The sequence below is a fragment of the Squalius cephalus genome, assembly GCF_949319135.1.
Source record: "Squalius cephalus genome assembly, chromosome: 15".
NCBI lineage: Eukaryota > Metazoa > Chordata > Actinopteri > Cypriniformes > Leuciscidae > Squalius > Squalius cephalus.
In genome coordinates, this window is record NC_137136.1 from 17,025,245 (window position 1) to 17,047,220 (window position 21,976).

Sequence of the window (21,976 nt, forward strand, 5' to 3'; positions counted from 1 at the left end):
ACACACACACACACACACACACACGGATATGTGGTTTGCGGGGACTCTCCATAGGCGTAATGGTTTTTCTAATGTACAAACTGTATAATCTATCCCCCTACACTTACCCTACCCCTAAACCTACCAATCACAGACAACTTTTGGCCTTTTTTGAATTTCAAAAAACACCATTTAGTATGTTTTTTAGCCGTTTGGTTTATGAGGACACAGATGTCCTCATAAACCATGTTTATGTTGTAATACCGCTGCGGTAATGTCATTACACACATTTGTGTCCTCATAAACCATATACAAGAACACACACACACACACACACACACACACACACACACACACACACACACACACACACAATAGCAGCAGGCCCTGACAGGAGGAGGACAGAGTAACACAGGACCTAAAATTTCCACACTTTTATTAGCTCCGGGTCCAGTGGACCCGAACATCCTGTGTGTAATGTAAATGTGTAGGGGGGGGGGGGGGGGGGTGTACAGTGTGTGGTCATTGAAAATGTGTTCTGATATATATTCTTCACAGAAAATGAGCCAAGGCCAATGAGTCTGAGGTTGAAAAAATAATTAATCGTATCAATTTTCTTTTGACAAAAAGTGAAAACGGGTCCTACAGACCCGAACACCATACAAGGGTTAATATATTAATTTAATTAACATTAATTTAACATAGAATACAGTTAATCTGTGTAAAGTTAGTTTTGTTACACCATTTTTGTTATACTTCCTTTTCCACAATCAACTTTGATCTGCTTATTTGCCTCAGAAATTAAGCATCATGTCCATTTCCTCCATTCTCACCACAACGCCAAAATGGTCTTCTGCTACTTCACGCCTCCTCCACCCACTCATCCTCCCCCAGCTGCAAAAAAAGTGGAGAACTTTAAATGCTTATGCAGCTCAACTGCTGTGCACTTGCGAATAAGCACACAAGCGAATAAGCACACTTATTCGCTTTAAATAAACATCCTGATAGGCATTAGTGCACACTTAGTTTATTCTGAAGTAGCACTTTAAAAATCTGGAGAGATGTGCAAATTTCAAATGCTGCAAGGCCACTCTTCATTAGCTTGTTCCTGTAGTAGGCTATGTAATTTGACTAGCCTCAGTGTGAAACAACTGTAGAACTTCAAGTGTACGATTGAGAGCCCCTCCATGGGCCCTTTAAGTAAACAACATCAAGGTGTTATGGCTATTACAGCTCAATTTTTTTAAATTGCTTTTTTCTAAAAGAGGACTGGAATTCAAGTAGGCTATATTTAGACCAGTCTGCTGGGCTGTGAAGAGACTAAATAACTTCTGTCTTCATGGAAAATTGCCCCATCTAGTGACCAAGCATATTATCTACATGCATGCCTTGAAATAATTGAGTTAAATTTAGGTGCACCATAATGTGGCATAAACAACATTTCATTACATCATGTTATAAAGAAACTAAATCCTATGAATGCACTGTTGAATATGAATAAAGTCTAACAGCTTTTCAGAAAATATGTGAATTGAAAATAAGAATAATGTTCTAAATTCAATGTTTTAAATCGATCATATAAAAATATATTCAACTGAAACACAAATCATAGAATATGCAGATTAACATGAGCATCATATTCTTGTTGATGTCCATTCACATGTGAATGCCAGAACTTCTTTTGTGACTATTAGAGAGCAGTTAAGGCCCCATAATTCAGTCTCCTTATAGCTCTTTATTGTTCTTCTTTATTTAGTTTTTCTTACTATCATAGTGCCATGCAGTTCAGTCATAAGGGACAATGTTACAGAGTAGAGTGGCACTGTCAACATCACTCTTCTGCATCACTTGTTCTCGACAATGATACAAGAGGTTTGGGTGTTCATTGTACTGGAAATGGAAATTAACAGTTTCCAGGGTACATTATTTGCCCATTAATGACTAAGTCACACCATTCATTACAAAATGTAGCTACTATAACAGGAAATCAGAGATATATGCCTATGTCTGATGAAAGAGGCGGCAAGTCTGGCACCTTCGTTCTTACTATTCGTGAGTGTGACAGACCTCTGACAGAAAAGGGTGTGTGATATCATCAAAAACAATTGTGTGACAACCTGACCAAAATAGAATTGTTCTGTGTTGGCTAGTGGGACGCATGCGCTATGAGATCTGTAGAGCTTGTCAGACCTCTGTAACAGACACCAAAATCTTTATAGCATTCAAGATACTGTATTGGACTGCTAGCTTATATATTATATTAATCACAGAATATTAATAATAAATAGCAATTTTCAGGCTTGTATTTGCACTGGACAAAAGTGTTCATTTATTTAACACAGAGATGTTTACAAGAAACGATAACAGATAGGCTTTTGTTTCTTAACTAAAACTGTGATAGATATACCACAGTCCTTATAAACTAAATCAGAACAAAATAAGACACTTTTTTGGTGTATTTTAAGGTGTCATATATTTGAGTAATAATAATTAGCAATATGTACTTACTATAGGGTTATGGTAGGATTAGGATTTGGTTGAGGGTTAGTTATAATTTACTGTTACTACTATGGTAAGTAACAAATGTAACAAGGACACTGTAAAATAAAGTGTTATCCACTTTTTTTTTTAAATCTCATTTTAATATATAGGTTATTGTGGTAGGCTATGACCACGGTACAGAGTATGGGTAAAGAAACTAGGAATGTAGTCACATGATTCATATCCCGGAAATACACTGCCGTCGATGGAAAAATGGCGTTATGAGCAGCTCTAGACTGTAACAAAAAGTAGGGCAGTAGAGTCAAGAGACAACTATGATTAACCTGCGTTTGTCGGTTCACTTAAGTACAGAAAACTGCCATTAATCATAAATGTATATGAATACAGTTGCACACTCGACTATGTAAAGGCGCGCCACAGATGGACAAAGACAGACTCGCAGTGAGTATGCCAAAATAAACACGAGGAAGTAGCCTTAAAAGGGGCGTGTAATGTGTTTCATGGCTTGGAGAAATACTAATGAAAAAAAAAAAACGCAGACGGAAGCATTTTATTGGCGTGCATAATAGCATGCGATACGGATCAATGCAAATGTTTTGTTATAAAGTACAATGTATCGCTTGATATTGTACGCTTAACGCTTGTGGCATATCTTGTTACGCGTACCTAAAGGTGTCCTTTTCTCATGATGTGATTTGTTTTATGACCCCGTTATGCCTATGCTTGTTGGATATATTTCTTATTTATTTGCTCTTTAATCCAGTATGCATTGTGCATATGCAGCAATTTGACACACTGATTTAGGTCCTATTATAGTATAAATTTATTGTAATCATATATTAAAATATACTGCAGTTATAGTATTTACGACTAATATTATTTATTTACTACTAATATTATTTAATGCAGGCTGGTGCATGCTCATGGCTGGATATGCATCACTTCATTGGTGACCTTATGGCAGCAAGTGCTTCGGTCTCTGGTCATCAACTGAGAGAGCAACGTACTGAGGAGACACTGAGTTCTGCTTGGCCCAAAGTCTCTCATCCCCCCCAGTCTACTTCATCCAGACAGAGCCAGGTGAAAAGTGCTGTCCGGTTTGGTCTGCATTCTGAGGAAAGGGAAAAAGAGCCCAGAGACCATGAAAGCCATGGTGAGGAAATATTACAATAGACTGTACAGTACAATTGTGTTATAATTAAATGGCAATTCACTTATCCTCTTGAAGTAGGATTGCGAAACATGCAGAATTGATTTATTCCGGCTACTTTAGAGGCACTTACTTATTGAATTTACTGGCCTCTGCAGCTGTGGCCAAATGATGAGATCATTGCCTGATTCAACCAGGACAGACACAGCAAATAATAAATGTAATTAATCATTTAATATATATTAAAAATACTTAATATATTATTATTGCTACAAAAATTCTCAGACTTTCTAATGCAGATCAGAGGCAGCATAAATGCAATCCAATAATTTGTAAAAAGAAAGTAAATCCAGACATGGTGATTAGGACCATGATTATCTGATATGAGGCTCATCCATTTTTGTGAAACCAATATTTCATATAATATGAAACATTTCCCAAATATGGATGAGCAGTCAGTTATACAGCGTTTCTCTGGACAACAGTCATTATTCAGAAACATTTGACAGTAATAACACTAAAAAACAGAATCAAATATTCCAGAGAGCGGTGTAATAAATAAAGATACTAAAATACTTCATTTATTTGTATAAAATACTACTTTATGTAGCTCTAACTACTTCCTGTAACCAATCAGTGAAGTACATATTCTTCTGAATAACAACTGGTTCTCAGTTCCTAACCATACAAGGAAATAGTTTCATATTTAGTTTAATCATGTTTGCCTCTTCTTTTTTTTTAAACTCGTCACTCGGTTGATTTATGCTTAATAATTTTGTGCATTCTCATCTCCCTCTTTTGTAGTTCAACATCGTTCCTGCACATGTCCTGGCTGCCCTCTTTCCTCATCTACTTCTAGTTCCTCAATCCAGACCCTGAAACCCAGAACCAGCCCGGCCTCACAGATCCAGCCACCTTTGCCCCTACAATCCACCCCGCAACAGCAGGCCAAAGAGCCCAGCCCTGTCGGCCTGGGATTGTGTCTAGGTTTGGGTCTCTCTCTGGAAGAGGAAAACAGAGAGCCCAGCAGCACATCTAATCACCCGCAACAGGAAGACAAAGGCACTAGCACACACAGCCCAATCCCTCAGGCAAATCCCGAGTCCACAAGTGTCCCACCTGTTCAGGCCTTTGCATGTCTATGCTGCCACCGTGGCTTGCAAACCTGTAGCCAACTTCTAAGTCAACAAAAGGACCCAGATGCACATGTTGCCCACCATCACTTCCATCACCACCACCATCACTGCCCGATCACCACCTGCACATCATGTACGTTCCCTTGCCTGTCCTGCCAGCGCTCCTTCCCCACTTGCGCCGAGCTCCTGCGGCATCAGCAGGGTCACGCTCAGCAGGAGGGCCTGCAGCAGCTCCCGTGCATGCACTGCAATGCCTCTTTTCCGCGGCCGTCTCAACTACTGCAGCACCAGCGAACTCAGCACGCATCCAAAGCAGGCGGCTTCCTGTGCGCAGAGTGCGGACGCGCGTTCAACTCACACAGCAATCTGCGCATCCACCTCAACGTGCACACTGGCGCCCGACCGTACATCTGCACCGACTGCGGCAAGAGTTTCAGCCAGTCAGGGGCACTTAAGATTCACCGCCGCATTCACACCGGAGAGAGGCCGTACACCTGTTCTTATTGCGGGAGGGGTTTCCCTCACCTGGCTGGGGTAAGAGCGCATCAGCGAATTCACACGGGGGAGAAACCGTACCGCTGCGGTCAATGTGGAAAGTGCTTTACTCAGTCTGGGGCTTTGAAAATCCACACTCGCATCCACACCGGCGAGAGGCCTTTCGTGTGCGGCCTCTGTGGGAAGAGCTTTTCGAACCGCTCCGGCATCCGCTTTCATCACCGCACGGTTCACGGGATCGTGACGGAGCCCAACTCTGTTGGCAGGCCCAGTCTGGCTGCCTCTGCGTCGTCCACAGTTTCAGAATTCCAGAGAATTCAAGCCTCCAGTCTCAACCAGATTCATCTCCGGCAAATGGAAGGGAAGAGTCCAGCTAGTAAAGAGCAGTTGAGTGGGGATGGGGACAAATCCGCTCTTCCGTATGCCTGCGAGGACTGCGGACAACGCTTTCCAGATGCTCCGTCTAGAAACAGACACCAGACGTTGCAACACTACTCTTCGGAAGAGAGAGAGAAGGAAGAGAGCAGCTCGGATAAAATTAAAGATTAGACAACAACAGCAAACAATTCTGAATCTGAATTTTAAAAAGAGAGGGAAGAAAAAAGGCAACTTTAATATGTAATGTATTAAGCTAGGTATTGAGCCTGAAACATAAACAACGCCAAGAGCTGATGTCAGTCCCCTCACATTGACTATCCGCTTGTTAAGTCATGACTCGTGACACAAGAAACACTGTTTCTTGGTCCAAGGAACTATACATTTCAATTGAGTACTATCTCAACAGACATTTATGAGCAATATTTATTCAAATTAAGCTAAGTTAAAAACTTGTGGCGAACACTACTATCTCTGGACTCACAGTGTCCCAGGCACCAATATTTTAACGATTCATAAAAGATGAATCACTGTCTGGCCATCTGAGATTTCGGTACAGAGATAAAGGTTAGGATTGTGATTGTTCAGTAGTATAACCACACACAGTGAGCTAGCATTGTTTGTTGTTTGCTTTTGCCATTTGATGAGCATTTGGATCCAGAAATGGTGATGCGTGGTGTCCGACTTAACAAGCGAAATCTTGTTTTGGTAATGTACGATTCTTTTTCTTGTTATTTGTGCCTCTAAAAGCTAAATTGAGACAACCTGTAACTGCACCTTAAACATTAAATCAGAAGCGTTGCCTATCAGTGTAAAGGTATTTACATTTTAAGTATTAAGGCCCGTTCACACCAAGCACGATAACTATAAAGATAACGATAAAGATATACTATGTATATGCGTCCACACCAACGACCGATAACGGTCTTTTTATTCTAAGCACGCGCGCGCCCGGATGATCCAGATCCATTTTAAATGCGCGAGACCTTTAAATTAGAGTGGATTCTGATTGGCTGTCAGTGTTTTATCGTTCGACAGCTGGAAAAAAATCGTTCTGAAAGTGATCCCAACGATATCGTTCCTCATATCTTTATCGTTATAGTTGTGGTGTGAACTCTGTTATTCTTTAATATGGAGAACGATTTTTAGAATTATATCTTTATCGTTATCTTTATAGTTATCGTCCTTGGTGTGAACGGGCCTTTAGGGTATTTACGTATATATACGTTACAAAACCTGGGGCCAGCTGCATAAACATTATGTTAAGACAGTGTCTTATGGTCTAGTATGACCCACTAGCAGTTAGTCTTACTTTTCGGTATCAAATTAGGCCAATCTACCTTAAATTTAAAAAATAATTTAGTAATTTTTGACTTTTAATCATTTAAAAAGTCTTCAAGAAAAACATTTGATGACTAACTTGTAAGACTAGTCTTAGCGGTTCATGCAACCGCCGGCCCCAGTACTAGTTTTTCCACCATCAGGCTGAAAGGTTACCAGAAAGCAAAGGGAAGGATGCTAGGTTTACTGACAAGCGACCAGTCGTAAGTCTCATGCCAATAAAACCGTTCCACCAGCATGATTCTCCTGTCCTGAGTACGGTTAGCTAAATGTAGTGAGAAATCCAAGTGTAGGAACAGATTATAATCATACTGTATCAAACTGTCTGAAATGCTTACAACCATTTGGCATGATGGTGGAAAAGTGTTTTATTTGACTTTTTAGCACTTTTTTATGCATGTATGTGCAAAAATTTTGTAGTTTTGCTAGTTTTTGTTGTTGCTTTTAATATTTCTTTTTAGTGTCCAAATTAACTTCGAATGCTGTCTTGATGATGAATTGGATAATTAAAAAAAAAATCTGGTTGGATAATTTCTTAGGTTTTAACATAAGGGAAAAAGTAGGCCTAAAATAGACAGAGTAAGTTCTCTGTTGTGCATCGGCTGATGTAATAGTGCCTTTCTTAATGGGAATCTCGCAAAGCACATGCAAACCAAGACAAATATTTAGATTCTGGCCATAGCAGTCAAAAATCAAATATGGCCATCAATTGCTACAACTGTTCTATAAATGTGTATTTAAATGAAATGAATCTCTTGCCATATTTAAATGCATTTCAGCTTGTTGTGTGGGGATGAATATTATGACATCATTTGGACATGTGATTTACCTGCTGTTACTTACTGTATGCAGGGACTGACAGTACGCAAGACTGCAAGAGTCAAGGGGCTGCCATTTTCACAGTTGGTCAAAGGTTTGTTGTCAAAGATATCTTTAGATATCTCTGTATTATTACTCAGAATTAAAGTTTGGCAAAACTGTAATGGGAAAAATGTTGTCCATTTTGTATCTTTAGCATTACTACACCATTTATATATGAACCCTCCTTATGTGGTATTGTGAATGTGGTTGGTCGATCATAAAGATCAATGATTGTAACCTCTCAACCCAAGAACATCAGATCATTTTTGTACATCTGTCAGTTCAGCTCATGTCTACATTGTGTACACATACCAACAAAAATAAATGTTGATGGACCTTATTTGAACTTTACATTTGTGACCCTAGTGATATCAGTATAGTTTACTGATGTATTCTGTTTTGTTGAATATCTTTTAACATCTGTGGTGCCTTTCAGAGCAGAACCCTTGAACCATGTCTTGGTATGATGCATTACATTTCCAATATGAGACATGAATCGTTGTCTACAACAAACAAACAAATAAGCTACTTCTGACACATTTCAAAACTAAAATTGTAGTTACTTGTACTTCCTGAAGAAGTCACCATTGCTGAGTCACCTACAGTCACCTGAAATTCCTTTAAGGCCAATGAACTTGAGACAAGTGAATTTACATTGTGCCCTAGCTGCTGTTCTGCCCTCTTCAAATTCCCTAGGCTATTTATTATTTAATAGACAACTATTTAAGTAGGTTCTAAACTACATTTATTATTATTTCTCTGCACTTCAGTTCAGTGCTACTTAGGTAAGAGAAGGTAGGCCTAATATTAAACTCGCCCCAGATCTTTTTCTATCTTGTTCAAATTCTCAAACGTTTAGGCTATCGACTTCAGCTTCATGAAAGGAAAGGTAAAGAAAACCCATGAAACTTTTCCATATAAAATTAAATATTAAATAGGTCTAGGCTCAGCAGTAATTTGTCTCAGCAGCTGAAATATCACTACAAATTTGTTTTGAAATAAAGGAATAAGCGTCTAGGGGGCCGGTAATTATATGACCTTAACCTTTGAGACTTACCTAAAAAAGAATTGAAGGATGTCATGTCATAACAAATTGTTACTAAGCAACTGCCGTAACTTAATCGCGTCGTGAAGTATTTGTAGCCAAGGCCTAATGTCATTTTTTTAATCTCTTTATTACAGATTCACATATCAAACGTCTATCACACAAAAACCTAAACAAAACTTTAACCGCCAGATGACACTGTGCCTTACACCCTTTGAGCATAGATTATGCTAGATACAAGTGATGCTGAAGCTTGATTTGCATGAAGAGTTTGTGTTTTGAGACCATTGCACAAGTAACCTTGTATTTTTGCATTTTTAAAATATAGAAGAAATTAATGCTAACATTATATTAATGCATCGTTGAATCTTTGTAACAAAAACAAAATAAACAATTGCACGTTAGCTTAAGCTCCACCCTCTTCTTCCGCGCTCATAAATTGTGTTTACAAACTTTCGTTTTGGCAGAAGCTGTTTTCAAACGCAGAAGTCAAGATCCTTCAATATGAAAGCCTATATTCTCCTCACTGTTCTGGCGTTCACCTTTCTCCAAGGATACAATGGTAAATAACATTTTGCTTATGTCTTTGCAAAACCATTATTTTTTAATGCCTTACTGTTTCAACCTAAAATCTCTTACCAAACGCAATATGTTAGTATAGGCCTATCTATACAAGTTAATTAATAATCCAGTGAGACTGAGGAGCGAAATTTAAAATAATAAATAAAGTTTTTATAGTTATTATTTTATTTTTCTTATTTTTTCACTTTTTTATTTTTTTTGCTGGCTGATTGGCTGCACAAAAGAAAATCTACCTAAACGTTCAGAATTGCATAGCCTACCTTAAAATTGAATTCGTCTGAACTAGCCTACCAACAATTTTCCGGGGAAATGCAGGGATTCTTTGCAATAATCATGTGAAAACGAAAGTTTTCCTGTTTTTGTAAGGTCGTAGCCTAATATAACGACATTATCTTATCTATATTATATAAAAGCCCCATAAAGACTGCATTGTGACAGCCCAAAATACAATTTTACACAGGAGGTATTTCAGGATATGTCAAGTCGCCTACAGCAAGTAAGACAAGGAATTTGCCACCTTTAATGCTCACCATCTTGACCCAACCAGTTAGACGACATTTTAAGGAAATTGTATTTGTTTGAAAGCACGTTCACATTTGTTTGACAATATTTGAGAATACCCTTTTCAATGACATAATAAACAAATAAATGACATAACAAATAAATGACTAAATGATGTAAGTGACTAAAAATATGCTTGCATTTCTGTATTTATAGCGTTTGCTTCAGTTTAACAACACTGCACATCAGATAGCATGTTCCTGTTGTTGTCATGGCTGCTATGCAAATTACACAGACCAGGAAGTTTAGAAAGAATATAGAATATTCTGGCAACTATAAAGTGGAAATAAAAAGTCTGTACAAAACAGCTGGTTTTTGTGACGTAAAAAAGATAAATCATATCAGAACGTTTGGACCGTTAATGTAAAAATTGCAATGCTGCTGTAAACCAAAGTAACACATTTCAGAGGAAAAAAGTGTTATAACTTCATGAGTGTGTACTAACACACCATTTGATAATACTCTGTCTGTCTCTCAGTCTGTCTTCTGTCTGTATTGATACTTTGCAGTCACGTGATATCTGGCGGGCAACAAACGCGGTTAGTGCATCCAATCGCACAACAACTATCTGGCATGTCGTGTACAGTTCAAAACACCAACTTTTGTATATTAAAACTGTCAACGTCCTGGCAAGATCCTTGATTATTTACTGGTTTTCATTGCTAGAGAATGACGTTCTTGCCCGCCAGCCAGTACAACTGACGTCACGTGCAAAGTATCAATATATTAGCGATCTTGGCTTGGCAATATACTCTTCTTGCAAATACATGCCAGATCTGTTCAATTTCATAGGTTGTAATTTTTCCATTAAATGTGCAAAAGTATGAATTTACATCACAAACAACAGCTGTTTTAACAGGGATGTGTAGAATTCCCATATAATTACATACACTGATGTATGCTATCAGATCAGAGTGACAAAAAGCAACAAGAACTGCATCCATATGAGATACTAAACAAATTATGTTGTTTAGTATCCCATATGGATGCAATTGTTGCTTTATTCTATAAAATTAGCTAATTCATTATTGCTTTGTTTTATTACTTTTTGTTTTACAGCTGTTTTGGAGGTAAAAGGTCCATCTGAGCCGGTTCTGGAAGGACAGGATGTGACATTGGAGTGTGTGGATACAGAGTCTGAGCTGAACATGAGCACAGTGCATTTTCAGAGGTTCTCTAAGGTAAGGTCATTTACACAATAGCAAGGAAATGTCTGGTACACAATGCTCTTTGATGTGCACTTGTCTGTAAATGTCAAGAAAACAGCAGATTGAAACTGAAATGGCACCTCGTTTCTCATGGGAAATGAGAAGGATTTATGTTATTGCTGCTGTCTGTACACGATTACTGAAAAAACAGAAAGTGAGAGATCTAAAATTACAAACATATCTGTCAGGGACACTTACTCTCAAATATTAACACAAATGCTCCTGTGATTTTGTAAACAATCTCATTGGGCAATCGCAAATAAAGAACAATATTATTTTGAATTTATTTGTCTGGAGATCAAGGCTGCAATTGGTATTTAAAGCGCAGGAGGCAGTGTGTGTTTAAGTGAGTTTCTGAGAGCTGTTATTCTGGGTTTAATTAGTATCTGGCAGTGAGGGGCCTTTGGAGGATTCACAACATCTGCTGCTTCTGTCAGTGTAGAGTCTGTTTGTCACATTTTCCAGCTATCTAAATGCATTCGAGCAAAAATGGATCTCCATACCACCAATCACAAAGACAGATGTTTTGTTTTGCAAACTCTCATTAACCTGTGTTAGTGAGACCCAAGTGTCATTGCCCTGAATAGTCTAATTCCTCCAAGTGTAGCATATTTAATCAAATTTGGCAAGTGTTCCCTACATTAGCAAGATTTTCTTAACCCTGTAAAGCCTACTGGATCATATTTGATACGCAATTTTCTGAGGCCTCTAAATGATCAAAACCTTGATGAAAAACCTGTTGGACACAATATACTACATGCTTTCTGTTGTCTGATTAGTAGTTTTACTTTTTTAGAAAGTAAAGGGCATTTTAGTATAATTCTAAATGTCCACCCACAGGCCGTGAAATTGTTCCTGATTTTTATAAAGTAAACCTAAGTACAACTTTTATATTGGTAGTAATATTTCAAGATTAACACTTACTGGACTGATAAGTGATCATTAGGTTTACTTGACTATACATACATTTTTTTTTTTAATCATGTTAATTTGTATCAAATATGATACAACAGGCTTTTGAGTAACATTTATATGTACAACTCTCAAACATCATTGTATCGCTTTGCATTGTATGTTTCGTCCCCCACAGTAAAAACTACAGAGCTTTGATCATAAAACTAAGCACTTAACCCTTAAAATGCTTGAATGTTTCGCCAATCATTACATATTCGGGTCTTTATCGACCCGGATCTTCTATATCTAACACAGATGGATCTCTACCTGCCGTGATAATATAAAACTCTCCTGCTATTAGAGTAACAATTACAGAAGAATAAAATAAAGCATTTTTTTTCTTGTTATATTGTTTATAATGAATTGACTGAGGAATACTAAGAAGGTTGATGTCTAACTTTAAAAAATGAATGTGGAGGAGGTTAGTGAATGACGTTCCGGGTCACTATGCGTTTAAGGGTTAAATATCCTCTTACTAAGACATATTGTTGGGAGATACAGAGTGACAACTGCTATTTCTATGCATATTATGTAAGTAGTCTGTTGGAGTGAAATATTTCTTCCTTTTTCTTCCCAACAGTACATGAAGAAGTGGTATCGGCTAGAGACAGATCAGGAGTATTTCTACCGCCGGTGTTTTCTGTATGATGTGGATGTGAGAAGGGAGGAGGACAGACTGCTCCTCTTCATCGCCAGTATCCAGTCCTGGTCTGAGGGTCCATACCGCTGTGTCTCTGAGAACAGTTCTGCACCAGACAACTCCTCCCAGTCCCTCACCATCCCCATCCACTGTGAGTTGTTTGTGATGCAAATCCCCATTGATTTGATCCATATATGTCTAGATTGTCCAGATGCTTCAATCTTTCCATCGTTGTGTGTGAGGCCAGTTGCATCTGACATTTGTCGCAAGGAATTTTTATATTTGGGATTTAAAGAATCGATGATAAATAAAACTCTTTATCTCCCAAGATGACAAAATCAATATTGATATTGATTGGGGGTTTTGCAGTGCCCAGGGATGAGTTGACAGTGGTGATTTATTGGAAAAACTGAGTGAAAAAAAAAACATAAAAACCCAGATGGAGCTATACAGAGATGTTCAGTATGAATAATCAGATGGAGACAAGATGATCCATTGCGTTATTACAGTCAACCTGGACTTAATATGCTATAATCATTGATAATAATCCACTGCTGTCACCAACAAGTTAAACTGCCAGTTAAAAGTTTGGTGTTGGCAAGGTTTTTTAAAATGTTTTTTAAGTCTCTAAAGCTCACTAAGGCTGCATTTATTTGAGCAAAAGCACAGTAAAGCTGATTTGGTGCTCAGGAATATTTGTGTGAAAACTGAAAATATTCAAGATTCTTTTAAGTAAATAAAAGAACCATTCATTTGTTTTGTGTTTATTTTTATTTTTCCATTTTTCTGTCTAAAATTCTTTACTGCACTTTTGCTCAATTTAAAGCATCCTTGCTTAATAAAAGTATTAAGAAATAAAAAATCTTACTATTTCTACATGTATATTGTATGAATGTATACAAATATTATGTATGTATAAAAGATATAATATTAAATGTATACTGTATATATTCATTGTGAGTGATGAAGACATGCTCAAAATTTCCATGACCTACTTCCTTGTTTTTATGCTATGCGACTGTATCCAGGAGCAGAGCTGTTTTGACTAATCCTTTCTATCCTCATATGTTCTCTCTCTTTCTATCGCAGATATGCGGGAGCTGGCAGTGCACAGGGCTGGTTTGGGATACTTGACACGTTATTTCAACTCGGTGCAGGACCTTAAAGTACAATTAGGCGATGATGTGGAGCTGGAATGTACTACTTCAGCTTCCGAGGCACCTGAATACTTCTGGGCTAAAGAGGTGACAGATTAATATATCTAATGCATTTTTTTCTCACAGCAGTTTTTTAACATGATGCATTACTCTATATTTGGGACTGCAGTTGCCCTTTTTCATGTAATAGACATGTTGGGTTCTTAGACATCTGAGAGAAAGGCCTGGAAGGCCAGCTTGCCTAATAAAGTCCTGTTCAAGTGAAAATAAGCTTGTTCACTCAGGTCTGGGGAAAAGGCTGTGAAAGTTGTCAACTCAGTTAATTAGAACAGGAAAGCCAGGATAAGTGTATGGTAGATCTGCACTAAGGAGTGTCCAGAGGTTATGTCTAGTCTACACTCCCCTGATCAATTCGGAATTATTGTAAAAGTTTATTTATGAGCTTTGTTCAACGGGCATTGCAGCCAAATGTGAGCAAATATTGGCTTTGGCGAGAAAATAAAACTCACCAGGGCCCAGTTACTTTCCAGTGGCTGGTTATTTAATGTTTTTGTTCAAGTTGAAGTTTCGAACTGTGAGAAAGATAATCAAGCCCTCACTGATATCATATAACTGACACAAGCGATTCAAATCAAAGGAATAAGCCACACGAGTCATGACAGATGTTTGCTAAAGAAAACATCTGTCGCGACTCAGATGTCTTCTTCCTTAGTAGACAATTTGCTTACATTTGTTTATCTAGGAGGTCTTTTTACCATGTGGAAATATTCCTCTAATTGAGCCACTAAAATGAATATATTTTAGGAACAAAATATATTCATTTTATACCAGGGAGAGATGTTTCATTTTATATAATGTGATATATCTTTTTTTCACTGATATGAAAGGAAACTGTAATTAAGAAATTATTTAAAAATTAATTGATATCATCTTATTGTCATGGTCGGTTGCAGTAAAGAGGTGAGAGGAAGGATCTAGACGTAGATTTATAAAACTTTAACATACAAAACAAAAACCATCTGGGCAGAAAACAGGAACAGAAAAACCGAGTATTACGTAACGTGAACTGACAAATGAACAGAACAAAATATTATTGATATAATCAATGAAAATCATTTCAGGGACAGTGCCAAATGTATTCTGGTAAGGCCAGTAAAACTTAATTCACTCACCTTGGGCTTATGAGACAAAAAGTTAATTTTGTATCTGTGTTTAACTGTTGAACATACTAATCTTGACTATTGTACATGTAACCTGCTGTAGAACGCACAGTGCATGACCTTATGCAAAAAAACAAAACAAAAAAGTCCCTCTAAATGTCATAGCGTGGGTGATCGATGACCATAGAATTTCATGAGATAGAAGTCCAGAATGAGTCATTCCTGTTACACAGGATGACAGTCTGTCCTCCACCACATCAAAAAAGTGCACTATCATTCTCTTACAGTAGAAACTCCCTCAAATATATACTGTATTATGCAAGATGTTTTCGCTTAGTCAATATGGCTTCGAATCTGCACTTCAAATAGTTACCCAAGGCCTGAGTCAATAAAAGCAGATTCATATAAATAGAGTAAACTAGAAAAACAAGCTTCCTTAGATTGCAGAACACGTTCTGGTGTAGCAGCTATACCTGTTTATAGTGCTCTGTGTCTGCACCCCAGCGGAGGAAACAGGAAGATGTTCGGAGCCAATGGATTAGCTCAAACAATGGTGCTTTGGCCAGAACTTGGCTTGACTGGGAATCCTCTTAATTCACTTTCATTTAAATTGAAATGGACTTTGTTGGCAGGCTGCAGAAGATTCTCTAGTGCCAAAAGCATCTGCATGGTTATGATTTGCTCCGAGTGGTTTTTGCACAGGCATTTGTTTCCTTGAATTGTATGGTGTTATGTTTTATTTTCATACTCACTAACGTTATTTATTGTAAATGGCACAGGGATTCTTAGGGAACTTTATTTCTGTTGTATTTTCGATTCAAAAAGTCAAAAAAGTGGGAATTCACCCTCTTGCATGATTTCCATTCCTAAGAATTATTACTTCTGCCTTATCTTTCTTACGTCACATATTTCACATAGTTCCTGCTTTGCTTTTCACTTCTCTGTAACCTCTGTGTGTCTATTTCATATCAAGGGAGATGACTGGATTTTGCCCTCTAATAAGTTGAAGTTGGAGAAGGTGAGTGATCAGAATGGAGGGAGATACACCTGTTCGGCTCAGTCGCCCACTGTGCGGTCCCTCATGAAGAAACGTACAATCAGCATCACTGTTCTACCAGGTCAGAGCTGCCAAAAGTGTGTGACTTTTGTGTGAATAACTTCAGTTGATATACACCAGGGCTTCTCAACTCTGGTCCACTTTCCTGCAGCGTTTAGCTCCAATCTTGATCAAACTCACCTGCATGTAACTTTTTAGTAATGCTGAAGATTAGCTTGTTTAGGTGTGTTTGATTAGGGTTGGAACTAAACTCTGCAGGAGAGTGGATTTCGAGGGCCAGAGTAGAGAACCCCTGATGTACAGTATGTTCATAATTTGAACGTTTCATTTTATATCTAATGGCACTTGCAGCAATTCAGCTATCAATATCCCTTTTGATCTATTTGTCCAATTTTCAGTTTTAGAGTATAAAGGCGCCCGTGTAAGACAATAATATTGACCTTGAGAACTCATTTAACTTCAATAAAATGACACATTTCGTAACTTCCTTATGATTACCGATGGACAGTTTTCTTTAAGTCAAGAAAATATCTACTGTATGTCTGCACAACATGGATAATATCTGCCATGCTATTATAACTGAATCAAATTTAAAAATCTCTCAAGTTATTGTTATCGATAGTGCACTTTTCACAATCCATGTGATTTCAAAGCAGCTTTACATATGATTGTGTAATGCCTTAATGTCTTACAATATTTTTCTGCCTTTTAACAATGTTCAGTATGTATAACGATGTTGTAATTTTGGTCAGAGGAACTATCATTTATATCAGCCACTGTTATCAAGTAGGTCTAAAGTGCAAAAAAGCCGTGGAATCAAATTGATGTCAGCAGAAAATGGGAGTCGTTTCAGAGAAAGAGCAAGTTATTACATTTTGATTTGAAGACCAAGAAGTCAACAGTTATTTTATTTGCACTAATGTGCACCAATGAATCATTCACAATAAGAACTGAATTAAGGAAGTACATTGGGTTGAATTTGATTTAATGTTGACAATTACCCTCAATTAGATCACCTGCTCAAGGCCGAACAACTAATACCAATGTTAATCAGGTTGAAATGTTTGATTAGGTTTTTTACTTGTTTTTCTTTTTTCTATTTCATAACATTTAAAGTCAGTTTGACAGACGTATAATATGTGATTTTGTCTTTGTCTCTTAGAGGATGCAGCATGGTATGAGTCAACCACCGGTCGTATTGGTCTCATGGTAGCTGGTGCTGGATTGGTCCTTCTGGTGGTTGTGATATCCATGACCGCTTACCTCTGGCGCCGAGCCAATCAGAGGAATCGCAAGGGACCCATGTAAGTCCTCCAAATCGCCCTAGTCATGTTGTCTGGAAATGTGTGCAGTGATTCATGTGGGTGTTTGACCTCCAACCCTCCTCTATCATGTCGAGTGGAGTCTGAGTATTACTGTGAGGCTGAGCATCAGTAGACGCTGATGGTCCACTTCTCTCACTGCCTCAAAGCTGTCGAGGCAGGCTAGTATGTGCAAATAACCGTCTCAATAACCACATCCTTCAGGTCCACATCTTTTCTTATTCTGCTAGATAAAACACTCACTCTGTCATATTTCCTTCTCTCATCCTCTCAGTGATGACCGTTCCCAGAAGAAACCCATCTACAGATCCAGCGTGGAGTCCCTGCCCTCCACCGCTGGTGACAAGCAGCCGCTGGTGTAAAGAGTGAGATTGATGGAGGACTGGAGAGGAGAGCAGAGAAAAGAAGACAAGAGAAAAAGATGAGGGAGTATTGGGTATTCAGAGTAGAAGGGAGTTAATGAGAGCTTTGCCCATAGATTTTGTTTTGCTCTTGGGTCTTTTATTCAGATATATAATTTGGAGACTGTCTATGCAGGAAATCGAAAAAGTATACAAAGACGGGACAAATTATGGTTTTACCTTGGTTCCTTTCCAGTGTGGATGGCAGCAATGCTATTCAACAAAAGGTGTGCAATTTTCTCTGTATTGATTCACCGACCCTGCAAAATTGAGAAATGCTGAAAAGATGTTTTTGTGAGGTGACATTGAACGCTTCTTTCTTCCCAACAGTCTTATGCTGGCTTATGTCTTTAAACTGATTAACATTTCTTTTTAGGAAAACCACTGTCTGCAAGCTGTACAATCATTTAGTCAGAGGTAGAAATGTTGGGGTTATTGCTTTGCATAAGTATATAATATTCTGCTTTACTTGAAAGACAGTAGATAAGATCCAGATTAACACTGAACCAATTTCTCTAGAAGCACTTTGAAATTGTTGCACTTTTTTTACACAAGTTTGATTTTTCCATATCTTTGAATTTAAAGCTATTAAAATGACTTTACAACATAATCAGCCTCCAGTGTTGTTACTGATCTAATTAAGATAGACATTCATGTATGCTCAACTAGCCAAGAAATCTCAAGAGAGTTCATCTCTATGTAAATGGCATTGCCGCTGTTTATAAAAAGATATTTCCATTTCAAACTTCTGAAGTATTAATAAATACCTGTAAGTTCTCAAACAAGAGTTTTGATACACACTTAGCAGGTTGATTGGTTGACCATTGCAAAATACAATTCAAGGGATAGTCCACCAAAAAATTTAAATTCTTTCATTAATTGCTCACCCTCATGTCGTTCCGAACCCGTAAGACTTTTGTTCGTCTTCGGAACACAAATGAAGATCTTTTTGATGAAGTCTGAGAGCTTTTTGTCCCTCCATTGATAGTCTATGCAACTACCACTTTGACGCTTCATAATATTTATAAAGAGATCGTAAAAACAAAGCTATATGAATTGAGTTGTTTGTTCCAAATTTTCTGAAGAGACTATTGCTTTATATGATGAACAGATTTAATTTAGGCTTTTATTCACATAAACATTGATCAGCAAACATAAACAGAAGCTTAACCAAACCAAAGCAATTTGTAGTGGTGTCCAACACCATTGTGGACATTATCAAGTGCACTTATTCAATTCCATAAATCTCAATAATGAGTGTACAACCGATGTCCACTCAATGGCTAGCTGCTAGAGAATAACCACGCATAATAAGCACCAAATTGAATGATTTCCCGCGTCTTGCCAGTAGATGGCGTCTGCAGCACTTCACTCTTTACATGTATTCCCTCATTCAGTGGACTACATTAGTGGAGTGATGTAGGCAACAGTGACTGATGGTATAGGGGGCTATACTTCAGATAAAACTATTTTGATCCTGAACGAATCAGTGTTTTTGAACAAATAGTTTTAATAAATGATTCAATGATTGAAAATCAATAAATTCCAAGGTCTTACAAATAACCATAAATTTTCTGAACAGACTATTGCTTTATATGATGAACAGATTTAATTTAGGCTTTTATTCACATATAAACATTGATCAGCAAACATAAACAGAAGCTTAACCGAACCTGCTTGACATGCGAGAACAAAACTCGTGCAGAAGCTCAAACATGCTGCGTTACTAGACTGAACATCATTGGTTCTTGTGGAAGCTCAAACTTGCTGCGTAACACGTGAGACTGAACCTCATTGGTTCTTGCATGTCAAGCGCACATGCTTGAGCTTCCGTTTACCACAACTGATGTGTAATTGATTAATGTTTATATGTGAATAAAAGTCTAAATTAAATCTGTTTGTGTTCTGAAGATTAACGAAAGTCTTGCGGGTTTGGAACAACATGAAGGTGAGCAATTAATGACAGAATTTTTATTTTTGGGTGAACTAACCCTTTAAGCAAAATCACAGAAGCAAGACTGTTGTCTTGAGTAGGTTTTCATGTGATTCGACAGCCAGTTTGCATATTGCTCATATACGACAGCTCAAAAACAAGTTAATATCGAATAACTTACATTTCAGACAAAATATTGCCAGTTACTTTGCCTATTTTCCAACCAAACCAATTCAAAAGTGAAATCAAAGAAGTCACCTGTTGCCGTCTCGCAGCACTTATGATGTATGAACCACAATTTTGCGCGATTTGGTTGAATTAATAATTCAATGACTCACTCATAAAAACTTGGGCTTATCCAAAATCGCCCCTATTCCCGAATATAGTGCACTATTTTGAAGGGACAGCAATTTGTAGTGGTGTCCAACACCATAGTGGACATTATCAAGTGCACTTATTCAATTCCTAATGCACCTCAATAATGAGTGTACAACCAATGTCCACTCAATGGCTAGCTGCTAGAGAATAACCACGCACTATAAGCGCGCCACATTGAATGATTTCCCGCCTCTTGCCAATAGATGGCGTCTGCAGCACTTCCAATGCACACAGTGTCCGAATTCAATTTACATGTATTCCCTCATTCAGTGGACTACATTAGTAGAGTGATGTAGGCAACAGTGACTGAGGGTATAGGGGGCTATACTTAAGATAAAACTATTTTGATCCTGAACGAATCAGTGTTTTTGAACAAATAGTTTTAATAAACGATTCAATGACTGAAAAGGTCTTACAAATAACCAGAATCATCAATACCGTCGTACAGTGTATGGAATAATACTATGTTTTTATTCTGAACCAGAATTTTATAGAAGCCTCTTAATGGGTGGTAAGTATATTTCTGTCCAGTCCATGAATAAGAACCAGAAATGTGTCAGAAAACTTTAAAAACATATCAAAAAATGCCTCGAGGCAGTCCTGAGGTATTCTTTCAGAATGTGACATATCTTATCTTTACATGCTGCCACAAGCCCAACTTTTTCACAAACAACATGAACTGGAATTGCCTGGACTATACAGTCACCACATAACCACAACTGTGTTTATTAATTTTACCCTCCAATGCTTTAACTTTAGCAGTTCATCACTGTAAACATTATCATAGCTTCTCATTTAATTGAATTTCTTCTGTCTGCAATATTTGTGTTTCTTTTTGTGTAGTTTTATTACCAGTGTGTGGCTGACCAAGCCACCATTAATAACTGTGTTATGTGTGCTAAAACAATGACAGTTCATTAACGAAGGTACATGGCATGGAGTGCAACAAAAACAATATTATTACACAAATTATTCAAGATCTCTCTTTCTCTCCCGCGGTTCTTCACAAAGTCCTTGAACAAGAGAATATATTAGCATGGGAAGCGCTTTGGAGTAGCAAAACTTGAAATGGCTACAGGCCCAAAAGAAAATCCCATTTTTAAAATGTTGCTTTCTCCAGGGGCTCTTTAAAATAAATGGCCTGCAGCAGGAAAATCTCCAAAAGGGTCACGCATTTCACATTTATATCATCTAGGTAATAGACTTTCATAAGAGAGAGAATAATAAAAGCTCTAAATGCCTTGCAGTTTTTCAGTGCTGTAGGATGAGCCCTACACCTAATTCACACAAACAACCTTTCCCACCGGCATTGTTTACTTACAAATGATCCCAAACATCAAAAACTGTTAATTTGCTGCATAAATATTTTAGTTCAAAATGCCATGAGCTGCAATTTATAATAAAAAACATTGATGTGTGAAAATAATATTTCACGTCTCAAGGTTCTCATCTACTAAGGTGCTTGTCAACAGTCATGGTTATTTTCTCATTTAAATGGCTTTCACTTTCCTTTTGTATACATGTTTCCGCTTTCAAATTATTTATGCTCTGACCAAACACTTCCAAAAGGTTTGATGTTTGCTGGCCAATTATAAACTACTCTGGCATGCGGCACAGCTACACTTGGAAAGAATGACAGCAAACAAATGTTTTGGATCCTGCACGGGTGAACATGACTTTCTGGCTGTTGATTTCTTTCTTGTCTGTGACCATAATCTTCTAGAAGTGTTTCTCATGAA

The 21,976-nt window shown here is 37.7% G+C and overlaps 3 protein-coding genes across 3 annotated transcripts in view; all 3 read left to right on the forward strand.

Moving 5' to 3' along the window:
• rps19 (ribosomal protein S19) overlaps positions 1–21,976 on the forward strand; it is a 236,409-nt gene that overhangs the window by 56,556 nt on the left and 157,877 nt on the right. The window lies entirely within an intron of this gene.
• On the forward strand, positions 2,716–8,178 carry LOC307171962 (uncharacterized protein). The gene is made up of 3 exons (XM_079893926.1): positions 2,716–2,922; positions 3,391–3,634; positions 4,436–8,178. Exons 1-3 carry the CDS (start codon positions 2,902–2,904, stop codon positions 5,809–5,811), a joined length of 1,641 nt encoding a protein of 546 aa, XP_079750052.1. The 5' UTR covers positions 2,716–2,901; the 3' UTR covers positions 5,812–8,178.
• LOC307171785 (vascular endothelial growth factor receptor 3) lies at positions 9,117–18,536 on the forward strand. Its single transcript, XM_079893623.1, has 7 exons — positions 9,117–9,446; positions 11,087–11,208; positions 12,770–12,980; positions 13,919–14,073; positions 16,120–16,264; positions 17,366–17,507; positions 17,800–18,536. Exons 1-7 carry the CDS (start codon positions 9,389–9,391, stop codon positions 17,885–17,887), a joined length of 921 nt encoding a protein of 306 aa, XP_079749749.1. The 5' UTR covers positions 9,117–9,388; the 3' UTR covers positions 17,888–18,536.

Bases quoted from the DNA above. Each gene is read 5' to 3' on its own strand.
- LOC307171962 (XM_079893926.1), top strand. From the start codon at position 2,902: ATGGACAAAGACAGACTCGCA. The intron at 2,923-3,390 runs GTGAGTATGCCA...TATTTAATGCAG, and splicing joins TGGACAAAGACAGACTCGCA to GCTGGTGCATGCTCATGGCT. The intron at 3,635-4,435 runs GTGAGGAAATAT...CCTCTTTTGTAG, and splicing joins CAGAGACCATGAAAGCCATG to TTCAACATCGTTCCTGCACA.
- LOC307171785 (XM_079893623.1), top strand. From the start codon at position 9,389: ATGAAAGCCTATATTCTCCTCACTGTTCTGGCGTTCACCTTTCTCCAA. The intron at 14,074-16,119 runs GTGACAGATTAA...TTTCATATCAAG, and splicing joins AATACTTCTGGGCTAAAGAG to GGAGATGACTGGATTTTGCC. The intron at 17,508-17,799 runs GTAAGTCCTCCA...TCATCCTCTCAG, and splicing joins AGGAATCGCAAGGGACCCAT to TGATGACCGTTCCCAGAAGA.